The sequence below is a fragment of the Aquarana catesbeiana genome, linkage group LG03, assembly GCF_042186555.1.
Source record: "Aquarana catesbeiana isolate 2022-GZ linkage group LG03, ASM4218655v1, whole genome shotgun sequence".
NCBI lineage: Eukaryota > Metazoa > Chordata > Amphibia > Anura > Ranidae > Aquarana > Aquarana catesbeiana.
This window is the reverse complement of record NC_133326.1, coordinates 29,020,757-29,039,239: the sequence shown is the minus strand read 5'-3', so window position 1 is coordinate 29,039,239 and position 18,483 is coordinate 29,020,757. Positions and strand designations below refer to the sequence as shown.

The 18,483-nt window shown below is 41.7% G+C and overlaps 1 protein-coding gene across 2 annotated transcripts in view; it reads left to right on the top strand.

Moving 5' to 3' along the window:
- Positions 1–18,483, top strand: part of MCTP2 (multiple C2 and transmembrane domain containing 2) — a 337,462-nt gene that overhangs the window by 277,345 nt on the left and 41,634 nt on the right. For both annotated transcript variants that reach the window (XM_073618403.1, XM_073618402.1), the window contains exons 18-19: positions 11,129–11,248; positions 13,863–13,904. In XM_073618403.1, coding sequence (XP_073474504.1) covers positions 11,129–11,248; positions 13,863–13,904 — 162 coding nt within the window. The remainder of the gene's footprint in view (positions 1–11,128; positions 11,249–13,862; positions 13,905–18,483) is intronic.

The window sequence follows — 18,483 nt, the reverse complement described above, 5'->3', positions numbered from 1 at the left end:
AACATGACCTGTTGGGGCGCTTTGAGGACTGGAGTTGAGAAACACTGGTATAAGCAACCATTTTTACTGAATGAAACCGATTCATTCAGTGTGTTTTGTTGCGATTAGCTGTGATTGGCCACAGCTGATCACTTGGTACAGATGAGCTGTGATTGACCTGTCTGTACCATTTGATCGCTTTGACCAATCACAGCTAGCAACCCAAATTTACACAATGGATGGCATTTAAAGGAAGTTTGTTTAAAATTGTTGCGTTATCTACTGTGATTAGTCACAGAGATCACATGGTACTGGCAGCGGGCGGTACAGTATTCAGTCATTGGCTTTGTCCAGTGGTGATAGATTGTCTGTGCAAGAGGCGCATTCCGGGAGGACATCATACGATGGCTGAGCGGGAACTGGTTAAAGAAGAGTTCCAGGTATGGTATATTTTGATATTGTTCTATTGGTTCAGCTTGGACCAATGTAACTATGTATATACCATGCTTAGCCAATGCTCCAAAGCTGGAGACTGTGCTACTCCAGTGATCTTTACTTGCTTACAAGTACCTTGCAGAGTGGCTGCCCGGCTGCATTCTGAACACAGGAGGTTAGCCACTTGGCAAAGGTTCCATTCAGAGAATAATGTGCATTCTCTGAATCAATGCAAAGCGTTTTCTGATTGGATGAAGTGGATAGGCAGGGTGATGATGTCATGCTCTTCACCTCGTCCAATCAGAGAACTTGTATATAGATTTTTTTTTTTTTTATGAAGAATGAGGTTACTGTAGTGTGTCACTTTAAGTCTAACTTTGTCTTTAAGCGCCACCTTGTCCAATCTGAGACTGCATTCATTCAGAAAATGCAAAGCATTCTTAGAATGGCACCCATGCCAAAGGGCTGACCTGCTGTGTTGAGAATGCTGCAGGACAGCCATAAGGCATGCGACCTTGAAAGAAGTAGAGATCACTGGAATAGCGGTTTTCTGGCTGCTACGGTGACCCACTCCCTTCAATACTTTAGGACAGTGACCAGAAAATAATATGCAGAGCAGAAAAGCCGGAGGAAGATCAGAAGTCCTTATCTGCACCCTATTTCCTTTTTTTTTTTTTTTTTCTGTTTAAAATAAAGTTTATTTGAAAAAAATCAAGAAAATACATCGAGACAGAGAAAGAAATAAGAGCAAAATGCTCAACGTGTACATGGCGTAATAATAGTAAAGCAATTACAAAGAATGACTACAGCAGATCTTCCTGTACCCTTTTCTTAAGAAGCACCCTATTTCCTATGTTCAATGAATCAGGCTGTTGAAGCAAGAGGGTCAGTAATGCAGATAGCTGTTTTAAAGCAATAAAGGCCTCCATGTTTCTCTAATATCAGGTTCCTTTTTAAGGTCAATTTCTAAAGGGGTTAACTTATAATTTCTCAAAACTACTCCATTGTAGAACACACACATTTTATAGATGTTTGAAGGAAATAAATTGAACCTGGAGGCCTTAGAAATAAATCTGCTTCTGGTTATGTTTTTTTTTTTTTTTTTGAGAAGATTTCGTAAAATCAAGGGTTAGTTTTGATTGGAGCTCCCACATTTCTTTTATGTTCAATTAAAAGACTATGAAAAAACGCCTTGTCAAATGTCATAACATACTGCATAGAATTAAAGATCTGAGTATAGTTAACAATATTAATAATTTATAAAATACGGAAGAATAAAAATTCAAAGCTCTCAAGGAGGATTATTTAAAGCTAAACCACGTGGGTGGCTTTCAGCTAGATAAGTATGAATGCTAACTTGCCATAAATTTTACTGCAAAAATCAATTATATAGAAGTATAATATAAAATAGCTAGTATAATATTATTATTATTATTATTAATAATAATAGCACAGACCCCAGACCGAGCTGGCTGTTTTGGTTCCATTGTCAGCCAGGCACAGAGTAATTCAGTCATTCAAGTCAGCAAACAGGCCGCACATGTCTTTTGCAGTTTATTTTCCATTTTAACTTGGATGGGATGAGGGTGAGCCTTGGGATACTCCAAAACTAGCAGAAATACAGCAGAGGATACTAGTAACTGATCTGCTCCTTAAGGGTGTAACCATCCTCTTGAATGCAAAGCTTAAATGACGAACCAACCATCAACCTTAACAGGGGTATAGTCCTGAATCAAGACTACTTTAATGAGCTGTCTCAAAGGTGGCAAGGACAGTCTCCAGGATCCTTGAGGCTAGTACTGACTGTGCCCTGGGTACTGCAATGCCTCCTGTAGTACCGGCCAGTCTCTGTACTTGATGTCTCTGTACTGGATCCTCTGCAAGGCTTTCTGCACTGCTTCAGGACAGAGCTGACAGCCCAGGGGTGCCCCAACCCTCAGGCTGGGTCTTAGTCCTGCATGAACAAAGTGCCCTTCTATGCCCCAGCCTATTTATACACCTCTTAGCCCCCTGCTGGTCACTGTCCTGACCAGGGATTGGCTGAGGTTGTCAGAATATTTAGGCCTAACTCTCCCATTTACTATATTACCAGTGCTCATTGTAATGCAGGAGGAAATAGTTGAACCAGCAGAACTCAGAACAGACAAAAGCAATTGAACACAGGGAAGCCAAAAACAAAATTTTACCTTCACTGTAGCAGTCAGACTAGGAGGGTGCTACATAATACTAATATATGAAATGTATGACTAATACAAAGAGCAAAGCCACACTCCATAGTCACACCATGATGTTTAATCAAAGTAGTTGGCTTCCGACACAGTCTCTTCCCTAAACTATGAAACTCTGAAACGTTTGGCTTTGATTGGGCTTATTCGTAGAGGCCTATACAAATAAGTCAAATGGGGCGAAACACGTTCAGAGGCAGAGATTGTCTCAGAAGTCAACTACTTTGATTAAACTTCATGGTGTGACTGTGGAGTGTGAATTTGTTCTTTGTTTCTGCCATGCATGCTGAGTAGGATGAGCTCCTAAATCCAGCACCCGGAGCAGAGGGCGAGTGGAGAAACACATTTCGGACTTGGAGCGGTGCAGTCTTTTCTTTGTCTTTACAATACATTACAATGTGATTTTAACGTTGAGTTTTGTTCTTTATAAGCCTTGTGTGGTTGATTTTTGCGATCAATTGATGGCAAGATAGCATGCATACTGCTCATGCGTTCTTGGGTTGCAACACATCTATTGGCTATTTCCACTTGGTTACACTGCATCAGATATTAGAGCCTCAATGTCTGATTTTGAATGAACCTGTTTGCTTGTTGTGATATGCATACGTAGCTGCGTTGTGTGTTGGAGTGACATGGAATGTAAACACGCTCTGATGTTCCTCTACAGCCTGGCGTACATATGGAAGATAAAACGTGTATTCACATTCCAGGCCAATTCATCCTTCACTAGCATGCAATTCTTGGAATAGATTTCATTGCATCATTCGCTTAAATAATAAATAAAACATAGGTCGCAAGTTCATAGACCACCAGTGATCCATATTCACATGGTGAAATGGGTAATGATATTTCAGCGGTGTAGTTCTGTAATAGTCTGCTTGTTTCATCTGTGTATATAAAAATTAAAAATTCAAACAAAAATCTGGCCTTCGTGAAGAACAAGCCCTTTGGGCATATGGTTCATTATGCATATTCGTTTAATTACTCAGACACTTGGGATACTTCCTCTGTTGCCCTTGCTTTCAACTTGCAGAGCTGGAGTGGATTCTGTTCAGACTATCTTGAACAGACTAAAACAAATTGTAGGACTTCTATGAAAGTCCTTCCAAAGGAACTCAGAAATAGAAATGTGTATATGTGTGTATGTATGTATGTATGTATGTACAGTGGGGACGGAAAGTATTCAGACCCCCTTACATTTTTCACTCTGTTATATTGCAGCCATTTGCTAAAATCATTTAAGTTAATTTTTTTTCCTCATTAATGTACACACAGCACCCCATATTGACAGAAAAACACAGAATTGTTGACATTTTTGCAGATTTATTAAAAAAGAAAAACTGAAATATCACATGGTCCTAAGTATTCAGACCCTTGGCTCAGTATTTAGTAGAAGCACCCTTTTGATCTAATACAGCCATGAGTCTTTTTGGGAAAGATACAACAAGTTTTTCACACCTGGATTTGGGGATCTTCTGCCATTCTTCCTTGCAGATCCTCTCCAGTTCTGTCAGGTTGGATGGTTAAAGTTGGTGGACAGCCATTTTTAGGTCTCTCCAGAGATGTCAATTGGGTTTAAGTCAGGGCTCTGGCTGGGCCATTCAAGAACAGTCACAGAGTTGTTGTGAAGCCACTCCTTCGTTATTTTAGCTGTGTGCTTAGGGTCATTGTCTTGTTAGAAGGTTATTCTTCGGCCCAGTCTGAGGTCCTGAGCACTCTAGAGAAGGTTTTCTTCCAGGATATCCCTGTACTTGGCTGCATTCATCTTTCCCTCGTCCTGTCCCTGCAGCTGAAAAACCCCCCCACAGCATGATGCTGCCACCACCATGCTTCACTGTTGGGACTGTATTGGACAGGTGATGAGCAGTGCCTGGTTTTCTCCACACATACCGCTTAGAATTAAAGGCCAAAAAGTTCTATCTTGGTCTCATCCGACCAGAGAATATTATTTCTCACCATCTTGGAGTCTTTCAGGTGTTTTTTAGCAAACATGCAGGCTTTCATGTGTCTTGCACCTGAGGAGAGGCTTCCGTCGGGCCACTCTGCCATAAAGCCCAGACTGGGGGAGGGCTGCAGTGATGGTTGACTTTCTACAACTTTCTCCCATCTCCCGACTGCATCTCTGGAGCTCAGCCACAGTGATCTTTGGGTTCTTCTTTACCTCTCTCCCCAAGGCTCTTCTCCCCCGATAGCTCAGTTTGGCCGGACGTCCAGCTCTAGGAAGGGTTCTGGTCGTCCCATACATCTTCCATTGAAGGATTATCGAGGCCACTGTGCTCTTAGGAACCTTAAGTGCAGCAGACATTTTTTTGTAACCTTGGCCAGATCTGTGCCTTGCCACAATTCTATCTCTAAGCTCTTCAGGCAGTTCTTTTGACCTCATGATTCTCATTTGCTCTGACATGCACTGTGAGCTGTAAGGTCTTATATAGACAGGTGTGTGGCTTTCCTAATCAAGTCCAATCAGTATAATCAAACACAGCTGGACTCAAATGAAGGTGTAGAACCATCTCAAGGATGATCAGAAGAAATGGACAGCACCTGAGTTAAATATAGGAGTGTCACAGCAAAGGGTCTGAATACTTAGGACCATGTGATATTTCAGTTTTTCTTTTTAATAAATCTGCAAAAATGTCAACAATTCTGTGTTTTTCTGTCAATATGGGGTGCTATGTGTACATTAATGAGGAAAAAAATGAACTTAAATGGTTTTAGCAAATGGCTGCAATATAACAAAGAGTGAAAAATTTAAGGGGGTCTGAATACTTTTCGTCCCCACTGTATATGTATGTGTGTGTGTATGTGTGTATGTATATATATATATATATATATATATAATATGTGTGTGTGCGTATGTATGTGTGTGTATATATATATATATATATATATATATATATATATATATATATATATACATACATACATATACACACACCGGCCACATTATTAGGTGCACCTGTTCAATTGCTTGGTAACACAAATTGCTAATCAGCAATCAGCCAATCGCATGGCAGCAACTCAATGCATTTAGGCATCTAGTTGTGGTGAAGATGACTTGCTGAAGTTCAAACTGAGCATCAGAATGGGGAAGAAAGGGGAATTAAGTGACTTAGAATGTGGCATGGTTGTGGTGCCAGACTGGCCAATTTGAGTATTTGAAAAACTACTAATCTACTGGGATTTTCACGCACAACCATATCTAAGGTTTACAGAGAATGGTCAGGAAAAGAGAAAATATCCAGTGAGCGACAGTTGTGTGGAGGAAAATGCTTTGTTGTCAGAGGAGAATGGGCAGACTGGTTCGAGATGATAGAAAGGCAACTAAATCAAATCACCATGCGTTAAATCCAAGGTATGCAGAATACCAAGAAGAGAAGAAAAGATTGATCGCACACTTGAATCCAAAAGATGCTGTAGAGATTTCTTTATTGTCATGAGCCAGACAAAATTGCAATGATGATCAGTCATGATAATAAAGAAATCTCGACAGCATCTTTTGGATTCAAGTGTGCGATCAATCTTTTCTTCTCTTCTTGATATTGCCTACCGTGATGAGCCAGGATTAGCACCTTGGACCGGGTGTGTCCATTTTTGCCTGAAGCGGTGTGTGCACCCTTGTTCTGTATGCAGAATACCATCTCTGAACGCACAATATATCAAACCTTGAAGCAGATGGGCTGCAGCAACACAAGACCACACCGGGTGCCACTCCTGTCAGCTAAGAACAGGTAACTGAAGCTACAATTCGCACAGGCTCACCAAAATTGGACATTGTAAAAACCTCGCCTCGTCTGATGAGTCTCGATTTCAGCTGCGACATTCAGATGGTAGGGTCAGGATTTGGTGTAAACAACCTGAAAGCATGGATCCATCCTGCCTTGTATTAATGTTTCAGGCTGGTGGTGGTGTAATGATGTGGCGGATATTTTCTTGGCGAACTTTGGGCCTCTTAGTACCAACTGAGCATCATTTAATCACCACGGCCTACCTGAGTATTGTTGCTGACCATGTCCATCCCTCTATGACTACAGTGTCCCCATCTTCTGATGGCTTCTTCCAGCAGGATAATGCACCATGTCACTAAGCTGGTTTCTTAAATGTGACAATGAGGTCACTGTACTCTATTGGCCTCCACAGTCATAAGATCTCAATCCAATAGAGAACCTTTGGGATGTGGTGGAACAGGAAATTCATATCATTGATGTGCAGTCGACAAATCTACAGCAACTGTGTGATGCTATCATGTCACTATGGACCAAAATCTCTGAGGAATGTTTCCAACACCTTGTTGAATCTATGCCACGAAGAATGAAGGCAGTTTTGAAGGCAAAAGGGGGCCCAACCCGGTACTAGCAAGATATACCTAATAAAGTGGTGTATGTATGTGTGTATATGTATATATGTATGTGTATGTATATGTGTGTATATATAATCTCCAACTGCTCCAGTATAAATATCACGTGCAACGTTTGCTTTTTTCATTAAATTGGCATTTTGTGGTCTAAGTCCTCTGTGGAGGGCTACCTTCCATCTTCCTGGTTCACAAGGAACCCCCACTTATATACGGGTCCTTTATGTGGTTTAAGCCTCCTGGCAATAGCAATGTATGTCTTCCCCTGCATATATCACATCTGCAAACAACTTTATAGAGATAATAGATCCCTCTGGTATCACCTTACCCAGATAATTTTAACTGACCTCAAGATGTAAATTTAACTTTCCCTGAAGATCAGTAAAAATTTAAAGTGTATGCTTAGCCAAAAACTTTTTTTAGCTTTTGATATTGAAGAATCAAAACCCAAGCAGTTTGTTTGTTTCCTTTGTCTTTTTGGGGGGGATTTACCTTTACTTCTGTTTTATCATGGTTTGTTTGGGGTTTATTTTTGAGATGTGCAAAGAGAAATTACACAAACACTTGCACATATATAACATTTAAGTGAGTAATGACCGATATAGTGAAAGAAGAATGAATGTAATAGTTTTAAAAGAATATAAAAAGAGATTTAGCTGCAGATAGAATATATAGATGCTCCTCCAAGGGTTCCTGTCCATTTTTCCTGTGGCTTGGCAGATGATCAGGGCAGACACATGCCTATCACAGTTCAGTTAGGAGATCAGTTTATTACAATTTTGGCTGTGATATATACAGGGCTAGTGGGTAAGTACTGACCAATAGGAACTGTTTGGAAAGTGATAGTACACATTCCTGAAAGGACTTGGTGGTCTTGGACATATGGTCAGTTTGCAATGACATTCCTATGGCATTAGGTCAGTTAAGGTAAAACCATTCTTATGTCCTTATTTGGCCTCCTCACCAGGGTTTGGGGGCATTCTTGTACATTCGTGAGCCACAATCAAGGAGAATAGTCAATAGCAATAGTAAAGGAGTCCAAGTATATTGCAATAGGGGGCTGTAGTCTTGCTGCTGAGTGGCAGAAGATAGTGAGTTGAGGTCATAGCAAATCTAAATGTGTTGAGATCCGTTTTATTCAAATATTTTTGTGCTTATTTTTGTTAGAAGGGAGAGGAAAGTAAGTTACGATCAGAGTAAGCCCACGGTGGTGCAAAAGCAGTTCTTTTAATTATGCTTAAAGTGCAACAATAAATATTAAAAATTCCTTTAAATATAGTGCCTGGGGGGTCCCCTTAATGTGCATGTAAAGTGGGGCATAAAACATGCTGCAGCAAAAGAAAAAAAAATGAGCCAAATCCCATGCAAAATGACTCGCTGTTACAATTTCCGGCACCCGGCTATTTAAAAAAATAGACATACCAGGCCCTTTGGGTTTGATATGTGTTTTAAGAGGAACCCCACTGCAAAATAGTATTAAAAAACAAAAAAAACAAAACAGCGTGGGGTCCCTCCCAAAATCCATACCGGACCCTTATCCGGGCATGCAGCCTGGAGGTTGGGGGGGGGGGGGGGGGGGCGAGCGAGTGCCACCCCAACTAAACATGTCAGGCCACATGCCCTCAACATGGGGGGGGTGGGTGTTTTGGGGCTCTGCATTTTTACCCTTTTTATTGCAGGGGATGCCTGAAATCTAACTTGTATCTTAGTGTAGATTTCTGGAAAATTATGTTTCTGGGAGGGCGGTCTGTCCACCATATGTGGACAGGTTGCTATATTGCATTTTACAGGAATTTACAGCGGCTGCAGATTGAGAAGGAACGGTAATTTTTTAAAAAAACATTCAATTACAATATCTCTAATATCCTCAATAATATTGTGCAAAATATATACGCATATAACAAAATATATATATAGACAGCGAGGACGCTGATGCCATTGCGGTTCATGCGCAGGGTCTATGGGAGACCTGGAGTTGAACGGCAAACAAAGGTGAGCATTTTTCCCTAGTGGCGGGTCAGCACTCTCTACATGTGAGTGGAATCTTTACTGTTTTAATAAGGCCTGTGGTACGGTTTTACGCTATGGAAGCCTCCTTCCTTCTTTTTTGTCTTCCACATTGATTACTGTAATCTTTGAGATCTAATACTGACCATATACCTATGAGGAGATTGAGTTGCAGCCTGTGATTGTTGGGAGATAATTCTGGTATGTCTGCTGGTTTATAATCTTACCACCATAAGTATCTGGTGAGTTCATTTGAGTAGGAGTGGTGAAGGATTCACACTGCGGTGGAGCACTTGGGAATGGAGCATTTTTTTTTTTTGGACTTCACATCACAATTCCAAATAGAACATTGTTGAACTAATTTTCTATTTGCTGTCACTGTTTATATTTCATGTGTCTTTAAAAACATTCGATGGATTGTTGTACAAGCACTTTAATGTATTTTTGCACTATTGTTTGATTTGCACTAACCTTGCACTTGCACTTTATTTTTTAATTGCACATATATTTTTGCACATAGTTTAATAACGCAGAACTGTTTATATATATTTTGTTATATGCGTAATGTATTTTGCACGATAATATTGAGGATATTAGAGATTGGTGCAGGGACCCGCGCTTAGGGTTGCCACCTCATCCCTTTAAAACTGAACACATATTAATTCCACAGGTTCTGTGGCTGATTAAGGTGGTAATTAAACTCACGTGGTGCCTTAGGCCCCTTTCACACGAGGCGGGCTCCGTTTCTACGGAGCCCGCCTCGGTCCGCTGGCTCAGCGGGAGACCTGTCCGTTGATCTCCGCTGAGCCGGCGGATGACAGGTCCCTCTCTGCTCACTGAGCGGGGAGGGGCTTGTCAGGCGCCGCTGCCGCCTATGGAGGGATCGGACGAAAACGGACAGCGTGTCCGTTTTCGTCAGATCTCACCCGATCCGCCAGCGACGGATCTGGACGTAGAGCCATACGTCTGCTTTTAGCGGATCGGACGGGGTCGGATGTCAGCGGACACGTCTCCGTTGACATCCGACGCTCCATAGGCTAACATGGATCGCCCGTTCAGGTCCGCCGTCAAAACTGACAGGCGGACCTGAACGGTCCGATCGTGTGAAAGGGGCCTTATCTGCATTAAATTAGCCTCAGAACCTGTGTAATTCATATGTGTTCTTACTATAACACATTGTTTATTGAATTTACAATAATCGGAGCAGCGTTGGTCCATTCATTTTTATGCACACGCACCTGTGGCGCTGGTATTTTATAACACAAAGTTTAGGCTGTTGCCTGGGTGACCTTTAATGTGTTCCATTGTCATTAAGTGACCTGATGTCCCATTTTCTAGACTTTTAGAATAAAGTTTTTTAGCAGTCTGGGATGCAGGAAAGAAAATCGCTTGTTTTCCTCCATCAACACAGTCGATGTTGATGGAGTAATCCCTTCCCCGGGAGCCATGGTGTTCTCTCGGTTATCAATCAACTTGGGTACATTCAGCCTGCCCATACATGGCTCGAATCTTGACCGGTCCCTGCTGAACTGGTCGAGATTTGAACTGTCAATGGCCAGCTTGAGGTCTACTTCCAAATTTTTTCTTGGGAAAGAGTTAGAACCCTTCTCGGGTTTCAACTGCTCTCCAGGACGGGACGGGAAGTGATTGAATGAAAACACTTTATTTAAAGTGAAAGTAAACCCTCCTATGGATTTCAGCCAAGGAAGCTGCCTTCTTGATCCATTGAATGGTTTGACAGTTTGGTCGAGGACACAACCAATGTGACAGTTGCATTTGCAGCACATGCCGGGAATGTAACTGTTTTTTTAAATCAATGGGTTTAGTTCCGTTTTAAGTAGTGTAGAGGAAGGATAGAACCTTGTCAGTTATTTATTGCAAAGTCCCCACTGTAGATTGTCATGGGAAAGTAAATGAAGGAAAATATTTACTGGAGATCCACTTAGCAATATGGATTCAACAGGAGTGGGCTAACCCTTCCCCACTTTCCCCAAAACTAGTAGACACCACCTTGAGCCTTTGTACTTGTACCCTACTACTGTTTTCTCATGTAGGCTTTTTTTGATCGTTTGCATTGCATTCCGCATGCTTTTTATAAGTAATTCTTATCTGTTCATGTCTTTCATTGTAGATATTTTTGCTAACCGTTTGGAATCTGGAGCTTTTCATGATACCTCTGTTTCTGCTGCTGCTTTTTGCTTACAACTTTGCCATGATCACAACGGGGAAAGTCAGCGCCCAGGACAATCTGGTAAGCAAAGGCGAACATTGATTTTTGACTCATGTGCTCCTAGTTATAACCAGAAGATCCATATGTTGTACCTCTAGGAGATGCAACTTGATTGTATTTACCCCAAGGCAATAATATAATTATCTTCTAAAACATGTCCCTGGATGGTAGCCCCCCCGATTAATATAAGTGCTTACCTTTAATCATTTTATGACTCTAGAGGGTCATGGCTACTTTTAAACAATTTTTGTCAATAGCTAATGTATGTGCATATGTGTGTGTCTGTATAGTTGTTTGTAAATGAATACTTTTAGTAGGAAGTTTAAATTGCTTTATAGTTTAGTAGGATGTTTAAATGATATATTTACCATAGAGTGTTTATTATACCTCTAAATATATGCATAATTACACTAGTTTACATCTAATGCCCCAATCCTCAAGCACCTTTAAACCAGATAACTATTACACCATTCGTGTTGGTGTTTATGTGCTATGTGAGTCCTGTTACCTATACTGACATCTTAGGCTGCATTCCTGCTATTATACAAAATGTTACCCTATTATTTGTTTTGCAAAATTTATGTTAAAGTGATAATAAACCTTACATAAGCCCAATTGACTAGCCTCAGGTGATATACAGTGATAAATTAAATCCTTCTACATAAGCTGTACCTGTTTATCTGCAGCATTCTTTCCTCTACAGCTTTCCAAAGTACACCATTTAGATCATTGGTCTCCAGACTGCAGCCCTGGGGCTGGATGTGGCCCTTTGCTTGCTTTTGTCCATCCCTTGGGGCAATATTTCATTTTCTGACACCAAAAATGGGGCACAATTCCCCCCAACTGACCCCAATGAAGGGGCACAATTCCCCCCAACTGACCCCAATGAAGGGCACAATTCCCCCCCACTGACCCCAATGAAGGGGCACAATTCCCCCCCACTGACCCCAATGAAGGGGCACAATCCCCCCCACTGACCCCAATGAAGGGGCACAATCCCCCCCCACTGGCCCCAATGAAGGGGCACAATTCCCCCCCACTGACCCCAATGAAGGGGCACAATTCCCCCCCACTGACCCCAATGAAGGGGCACAATTCCCCCCCACTGACCGCAATGAAGGGGCACAATTCCCCCCCACTGACCCCAATGAAGGGGCACAATTCCCCTCCACTGACCCCAATGAAGGGGCACAATTCCCCCCCCACTGACCCCAATGAAGGGGCACAATTCCCCCCCCACTGACCCCAATGAAGGGGCACAATTCCCCCCCACTGACCCCAATGAAGGGGCACAATTCCGCCCCACTGACCCCAATGAAGGGCACAATTCCGCCCCACTGACCCCAATGAAGGGGCACAATTCCCCCCCACTGACCCCAATGAAGGGGCACAATTCCCCCCCACTGACCCCAATGAAGGGGCACAATTCCCCCCCACTGACCCCAATGAAGGGGCACAATTCCCCCCCCCACTGACCCCAATGAAGGGGCACAATCCCCCCCCACTGACGCCAATGAAGGGGCACAATCCCCCCCCCTGACGCCAATGAAGGGGCACAATCCCCCCCCCCCACTGACACCAATGAAGGGGCACAATTCCCCCCTCACTGACACCAACGATGAGGCATTGTTTACTCCCACTGATGCCGGGACATTTTCTGCTTTCAGTGGCCAGTCTGGCCCCACGAAAGTCTGTAAATGACAGTAAACTGGCCCTTTGTTTAGAAAGTTTGGAGACCCCTGATTTAGGCTTGGTGCACACATGGCCTATTGTGACCGCTGACCGCGGGAAAATGCAAAACGTGGCAAAATCGCACCGTGTTCAGGAGACGAAGGTTGAACCTCCCCTAACTGCAGCAGCTCTTAAACAATCCTAAAAGTCTAGTGTATGTGTACATGAACACATAGGCTTTTATGGAGTTGAGTTTAGGAGCTTTGGCAAAAAAAGCCAAAAACTCCTAAACTCAAATTTTAAGAGTCTTGGTGTAAATAAAGCCTTAGATGGTATTCCTCAGCTTCCAGGGAGCAGGGGGGCAAGCATCTGATGTCACACACTGCACCTCACAGTGCTGAGTGTAATTTGAGACTTAAGTGGAGGGAAAGGACACACCGCTCCTTACATAGGGAAACATGCAACTCTGAGGCTATCAATTGCTTGCTGTGTGCTGGGAAGGGGGTTGTCTCTCTGGATTGCCTTAAGTTGGAAAAAACTGCAGATAAAGAAGAGAGCAGACAGGATCCACACTAAGTTCTATGGACTAAGGCAAGTGAACACTATATGAGGGTATACTTAGTTTATTTTTGTACTCATTGTAACATTCTTTGTTATGCCCATTGCTGCCCATTTATTTCAAGATTTCCTTTATTTTCACTGTAGTGTCATTTAACTGAGCATTTTCCACAGTGCCAGGGTGGGGGTGGCAGTTTGGCCACCAACAGGGCCTGCCTTTGTGTTGCTTTTTAGTTGTACCTAGAGTCCTCCTTCTGTGGGTCACACTATACTCTGTAGGTGTTCTCTAGTGAATGCAGAGAAAGTGATTTTATTATACGTACAAAATAACTTTTTTTTTTTTTTGTGTGTAATTAAATGAAAATCTGTGACATTAAAGCTGAACAAGCCTCTTTTGTGCTTTTAGGATGGAATGGATATTGGTGACGACGATGAAGAAGATGAAAAGGTGAGTTTAATAAACATATTACATGGACGACTCTTGCATTTCATAAAAGTAGCAGATAAGTGTAATGGCAGAAATAATTCATCAGGCAACAGAATTCCTTTTTTTAATGGATCTCAATAAAAAGTGTGTGTTTTTCTAGTTTTGGGTGTAGTGGGCAAGGATTGGAACCTCTGCTTGGTTTTTAAAGTAGAATGATAGGCAAATAATAAAAAATAAGGGGGCTGTACTGATAGTAATACAAAAGTGGGCATAACTTATTTTTCTTAAAGTAGAAATAAAGGCCAAACTTTTTTTTTTATTTGGATAAAGTAAAGGAGGGTCATAAAGTCTGTCAGTTTATTTTTTGCCATCTGTGTCCCATTGGGGAGACTTCCTGTCCCATAGCCAAACAGGAAGTAAGAGGAAATACCTTCAAATTAAGGGAATTCCTTGGGGCCCCCCAGGTAACCAGAACTAGTGTCCCCTTTGAAACGGGGACACAGAAAGCAATAAAAATGACAGGGGTTCTAATCACTCTCCAGTCTATCCAAATGTAAAAAAAAAAAAAAAAAAAAAAGTTTTGCCTTTAGTTATACTTTACCTTACATAGGTCATTCAAATTTCACATGTTGGTAGAGTTATGCCTCGTACACATGATTGGATTTTCCAACAACAAATGTTGGATGTGAGCCTGTTGGCGGAAAGTCGGACCGTGTGTATGCTCCATCGAACATTTGTTGTCGGACTTTCCGCCAACAAATGTTGGCTAGCAGGTTCTCAAATTTTCTGCCAACAAATGTTTGTTGTTGGACTTTCCGATTGTGTATACACAAGTCCGTCGGACAAAAGTCACGCATGCTCAGAATGTACGAGCTGGAGATATAACTAGCGTTCATAATGGAGGTATCTCATACGTCTTGTACGTCACTACGTTCGTAATTGTTGGCCAACATTTGTGTGACCGTTTGTATGCAAGACAAGTTGGAGCCAACACCCTTCGAGCAAAAATCCACGGTTTTGTTGTCGGAAAGTCCGATCGTGTGTACGGGGCATAACTCTTCCTCTTTAGTAACTCCTCCTCTTCTTTTTATTGCAGATAAATAATTAATTCCAAGCAGAAGCAATGTGCCGTCATTGAGTTCTTGAATAAGGAGGGGTGCAGGCTGTCTGACATCCACAGAAGGCTACAGAATGTTTACTGAGATGACACCAAGAGCAATGTCTTGTCATCTTAGTAAACATTCTGTAGCCTTCTGTGGATGTTGGACATCCTGCACACCTCCTTATTCAAGAATGACTTATTGCTTCTGCTTGGAATCTATTATTTACCTGCAATTAAGAAGAGGGGTTACTACAGAGGAAGAGTTACTCTACCAGCATGTGAAATTTGAATGACCTATGTTAATAAAGTTATTCCCACTTTCATTTTTTTGAGTACAGCCCTCGTATGTTATTCAGCAATATAAGTTAATGTCCATAACGTGATCATCTGACAACTGAAGTAAAGTGTCAGTATCTAGTGTAAAACATTTGTCCAATGCGTTGAAAAAAGAGTGGACATTGCCAAAAAAAAAAAAAAAAAAAAAAGATTATGATGGTATGAAAAAAAACAAGCCAATAAACTATTTGAAGCCAGCCTAAAGAAATGTTTCCTTCAATAAGTACCAAAACACAGATAACTGTCTTCAGGGGTCATGAGGAGCACACAGTAAATGTTGGGGGACCACAGGTTGGGCATCAAAATTCTAAAGGATGCGGCATTGGGGTGATTGTACCTATGTGGTAGATGCTTTTTCCCAATGAGTTGCACCAGTTCAAACTGTATTTTAGGACATGGCAGCCCACTTTTATTGAACAAAACAGAAAGTTCACCATTAACATAAAAAGTCAACTAAAAATGCCGAGCCATCCTGCTCCCTTTCTGCTCCTATTACCAGTCCCCTCTGACTGTGTTGCCCAACTCTCCTAGTTCACTTGGCCTTTAGTTGCAGCACCCTGCTGCATGATCCACTCCTAGCCTCTGGATAGGGGTTCTCCTACCTCCCAGATAGGAGCCTACCTGACTCCTGGAATGAGCCCTCATGTCTGCTGGCTGGGGGCTCCTTTGACCCCTGGGCGAGACCTTCTGTCTCCTGCCTACTGGCCGGGGCTCCTCTGAATCCTGTGTGAGACCTTCTTTCTCCCAAACTTGGAGCCCTGAGGTATCCTCAGGCTTGAGTATATAATGACTCTGCACACCTGTACTCACACAGGCTGCAGACACTTGGACACAGGTTGTGGACATCTGGACACAGGATTGAAGGTTCTGTCCCACCCATTTCACTTTGGAACTTTCAAGCTTCAGGCCCCAATCGGGGACTACAGAATCCAGAGAAAACCAAAAACATAGCTTTCTTATCTCAGGAAGTAGAACTTCGCATTAACCCCTAATGCTAATTCTGTGTCATGTTCTCCGGCTCCTACGGTTTCCACAGTGACAGGGCCTCTCACTGTCAAAAAGAATACAGTAATTGTTGAAAACAGAATTTAAGTTTTTGTGTCTGAATCATTGGAAAGGGACATTAGAAGTTGACTGAGAGTCAGGGCTATGGGAGGATAGTATTGTCCTTTTGGTATGACTGGTGAATTGTTACAGTGCTATGTAGACTAAGAACTTTTTTTTTTCCTAAGTATTGTATTAAAAAATTTGCTCTTGTGTTTTTTTTTTTTTATTTTTACTTTACCGTGTTAACAGCAAAGTTTACGTTCAGGAAGATGTAAGAATGTGCATCGCAAAGTCTAAAATCACTTAGAGTTCCCTTAGGTATTTTGCTTGTTTTCTTCTGGAGGGTTACAATTGCATGAGCTCAGTCAGACACCAAGCACCATGTACAGTGATATTGATGGATTGATAAAAATAGTCCAAATGAGTGAGCCACACAGTGCAGCCAACAGCCATGAAAAAGCAAAAAGCATGTTTCTCCAGCAAGGGGAAATAGAGATGTCTGTGAACCTTTTATATAGTGTGAGCATTAGCAGAAGCTCACGATCCTTGTGCTGGGTGTGGGGAACATCTGCTTCTCAGGAATAGGGGCTGATAAGTGAAATGAAGGGATCAATATGCTGCGAATAAGAGTACTTCTTCTCCACGGCAGCCACTGTTATGGTCAACACTGCAGGGAGATCAAGTGGTGCTTTCTTTTAGGAGCGTTAATGAGATCTATCAACCTTGGACTAGTGACATTTCTGCTAGAATAAAATTAAACCTTTACCTATTTTATTCTGACTAATGGAAAAAGTAATAATGTGGATAATGGTAAACTGTGGATCAAATTAAAATTTTAGTCTGCTAACCTCAGTAGGATTACACATTGGAGGTGGGAATTTGGCCAGATTAGTTGACATCACTGAATCAGTAATATGTAAAAGAAGGTTGATAGCAAAAAAGCTATTTGTAATATTAATAACAAAAAAGCAGTGTGCAATATTTTATGGATTAACCAGTATATTACAATATTGTTTTTTTATAATACACATACCTGATCTTATAGTTACATACATAGTAGGTGAGGTTGAAAAAGACCATCAAGTCCAACCTATATGTGTGATTATGTGTCAGTATTACATTGTATATCCCTGTATGTTGTGGTCATTCAGGTGCTTATCTAATAGTATTTTGAAACTATCGATGCTCCCCGCTGAGACCACCGCCTGTGGAAGGGCATTCCACATCCTTGCCGCTCTTACAGTAAAGAACCCTCTACGTAGTTTAAGGTTAAACTTCTTTTCTTCTAATTTTAATGAGTGGCCATCGATGATTTATGTTACAATTTATCATTCTAGAAGTTTTTCTAAGTGTTCCTCTAAATTGACTTTAGTAGGTGTTAATTACAGTATTGTGCTAGATAAAGTAAATGTATTACTTCACCCACAAATCACAACCATTTATTTATAGGTCCTTCAGTTTATAGTCCATACAAAAAGATTATTATAGCAATGTGACCAGGTTGTGTAACCATAAAATGTCCATCCACAAATGGAAGCCTCCACAAGGGGATTAGAAGGAAAATCCTGTAGGAGCTACAGAGTATAAAAGAGAATAGAGGCGCCTCTAAGTGTAGCAATATGGTTACATTTAATTAAGGTACAACATTTAGCAACTCACATGGTTGATGATTGAAAGAGGCACAGGCATCCGGAGTAAAGCTGTCTACATAGACCATAGTCCTCCGCAATGCCGGCTCTCACCGCTGTCAGTCTGCAATCGTGACCGGGAAGACTACCCTGCAATAGAGCGATCTGAAAGCGTGGCTTGAAGCGCTCGTGGAGCGCAGAGTGGAAGGCATGTCGTCTATGTGGACAGCTCCCCCGGATGCCTGCATACTTAGATGTGCCTATTTTAATCATCAACCATGTGAGTTGCTAAATGTTGTACCTTCATTAACAGTAACCATATTGCTAGACTTAGAGGTGCCTCTCTTCTCTTTTATACCCAGTTGTGATATGACGCTACTTGTATATAAAGTCATCGCTTGTATATCAAGTCAAAATTTATTTAAAAATTTTGCTTGTCTTGCAAAATGCTCTCAAACCAAGTTACTCTCAAACCAAGGTGTGTGTG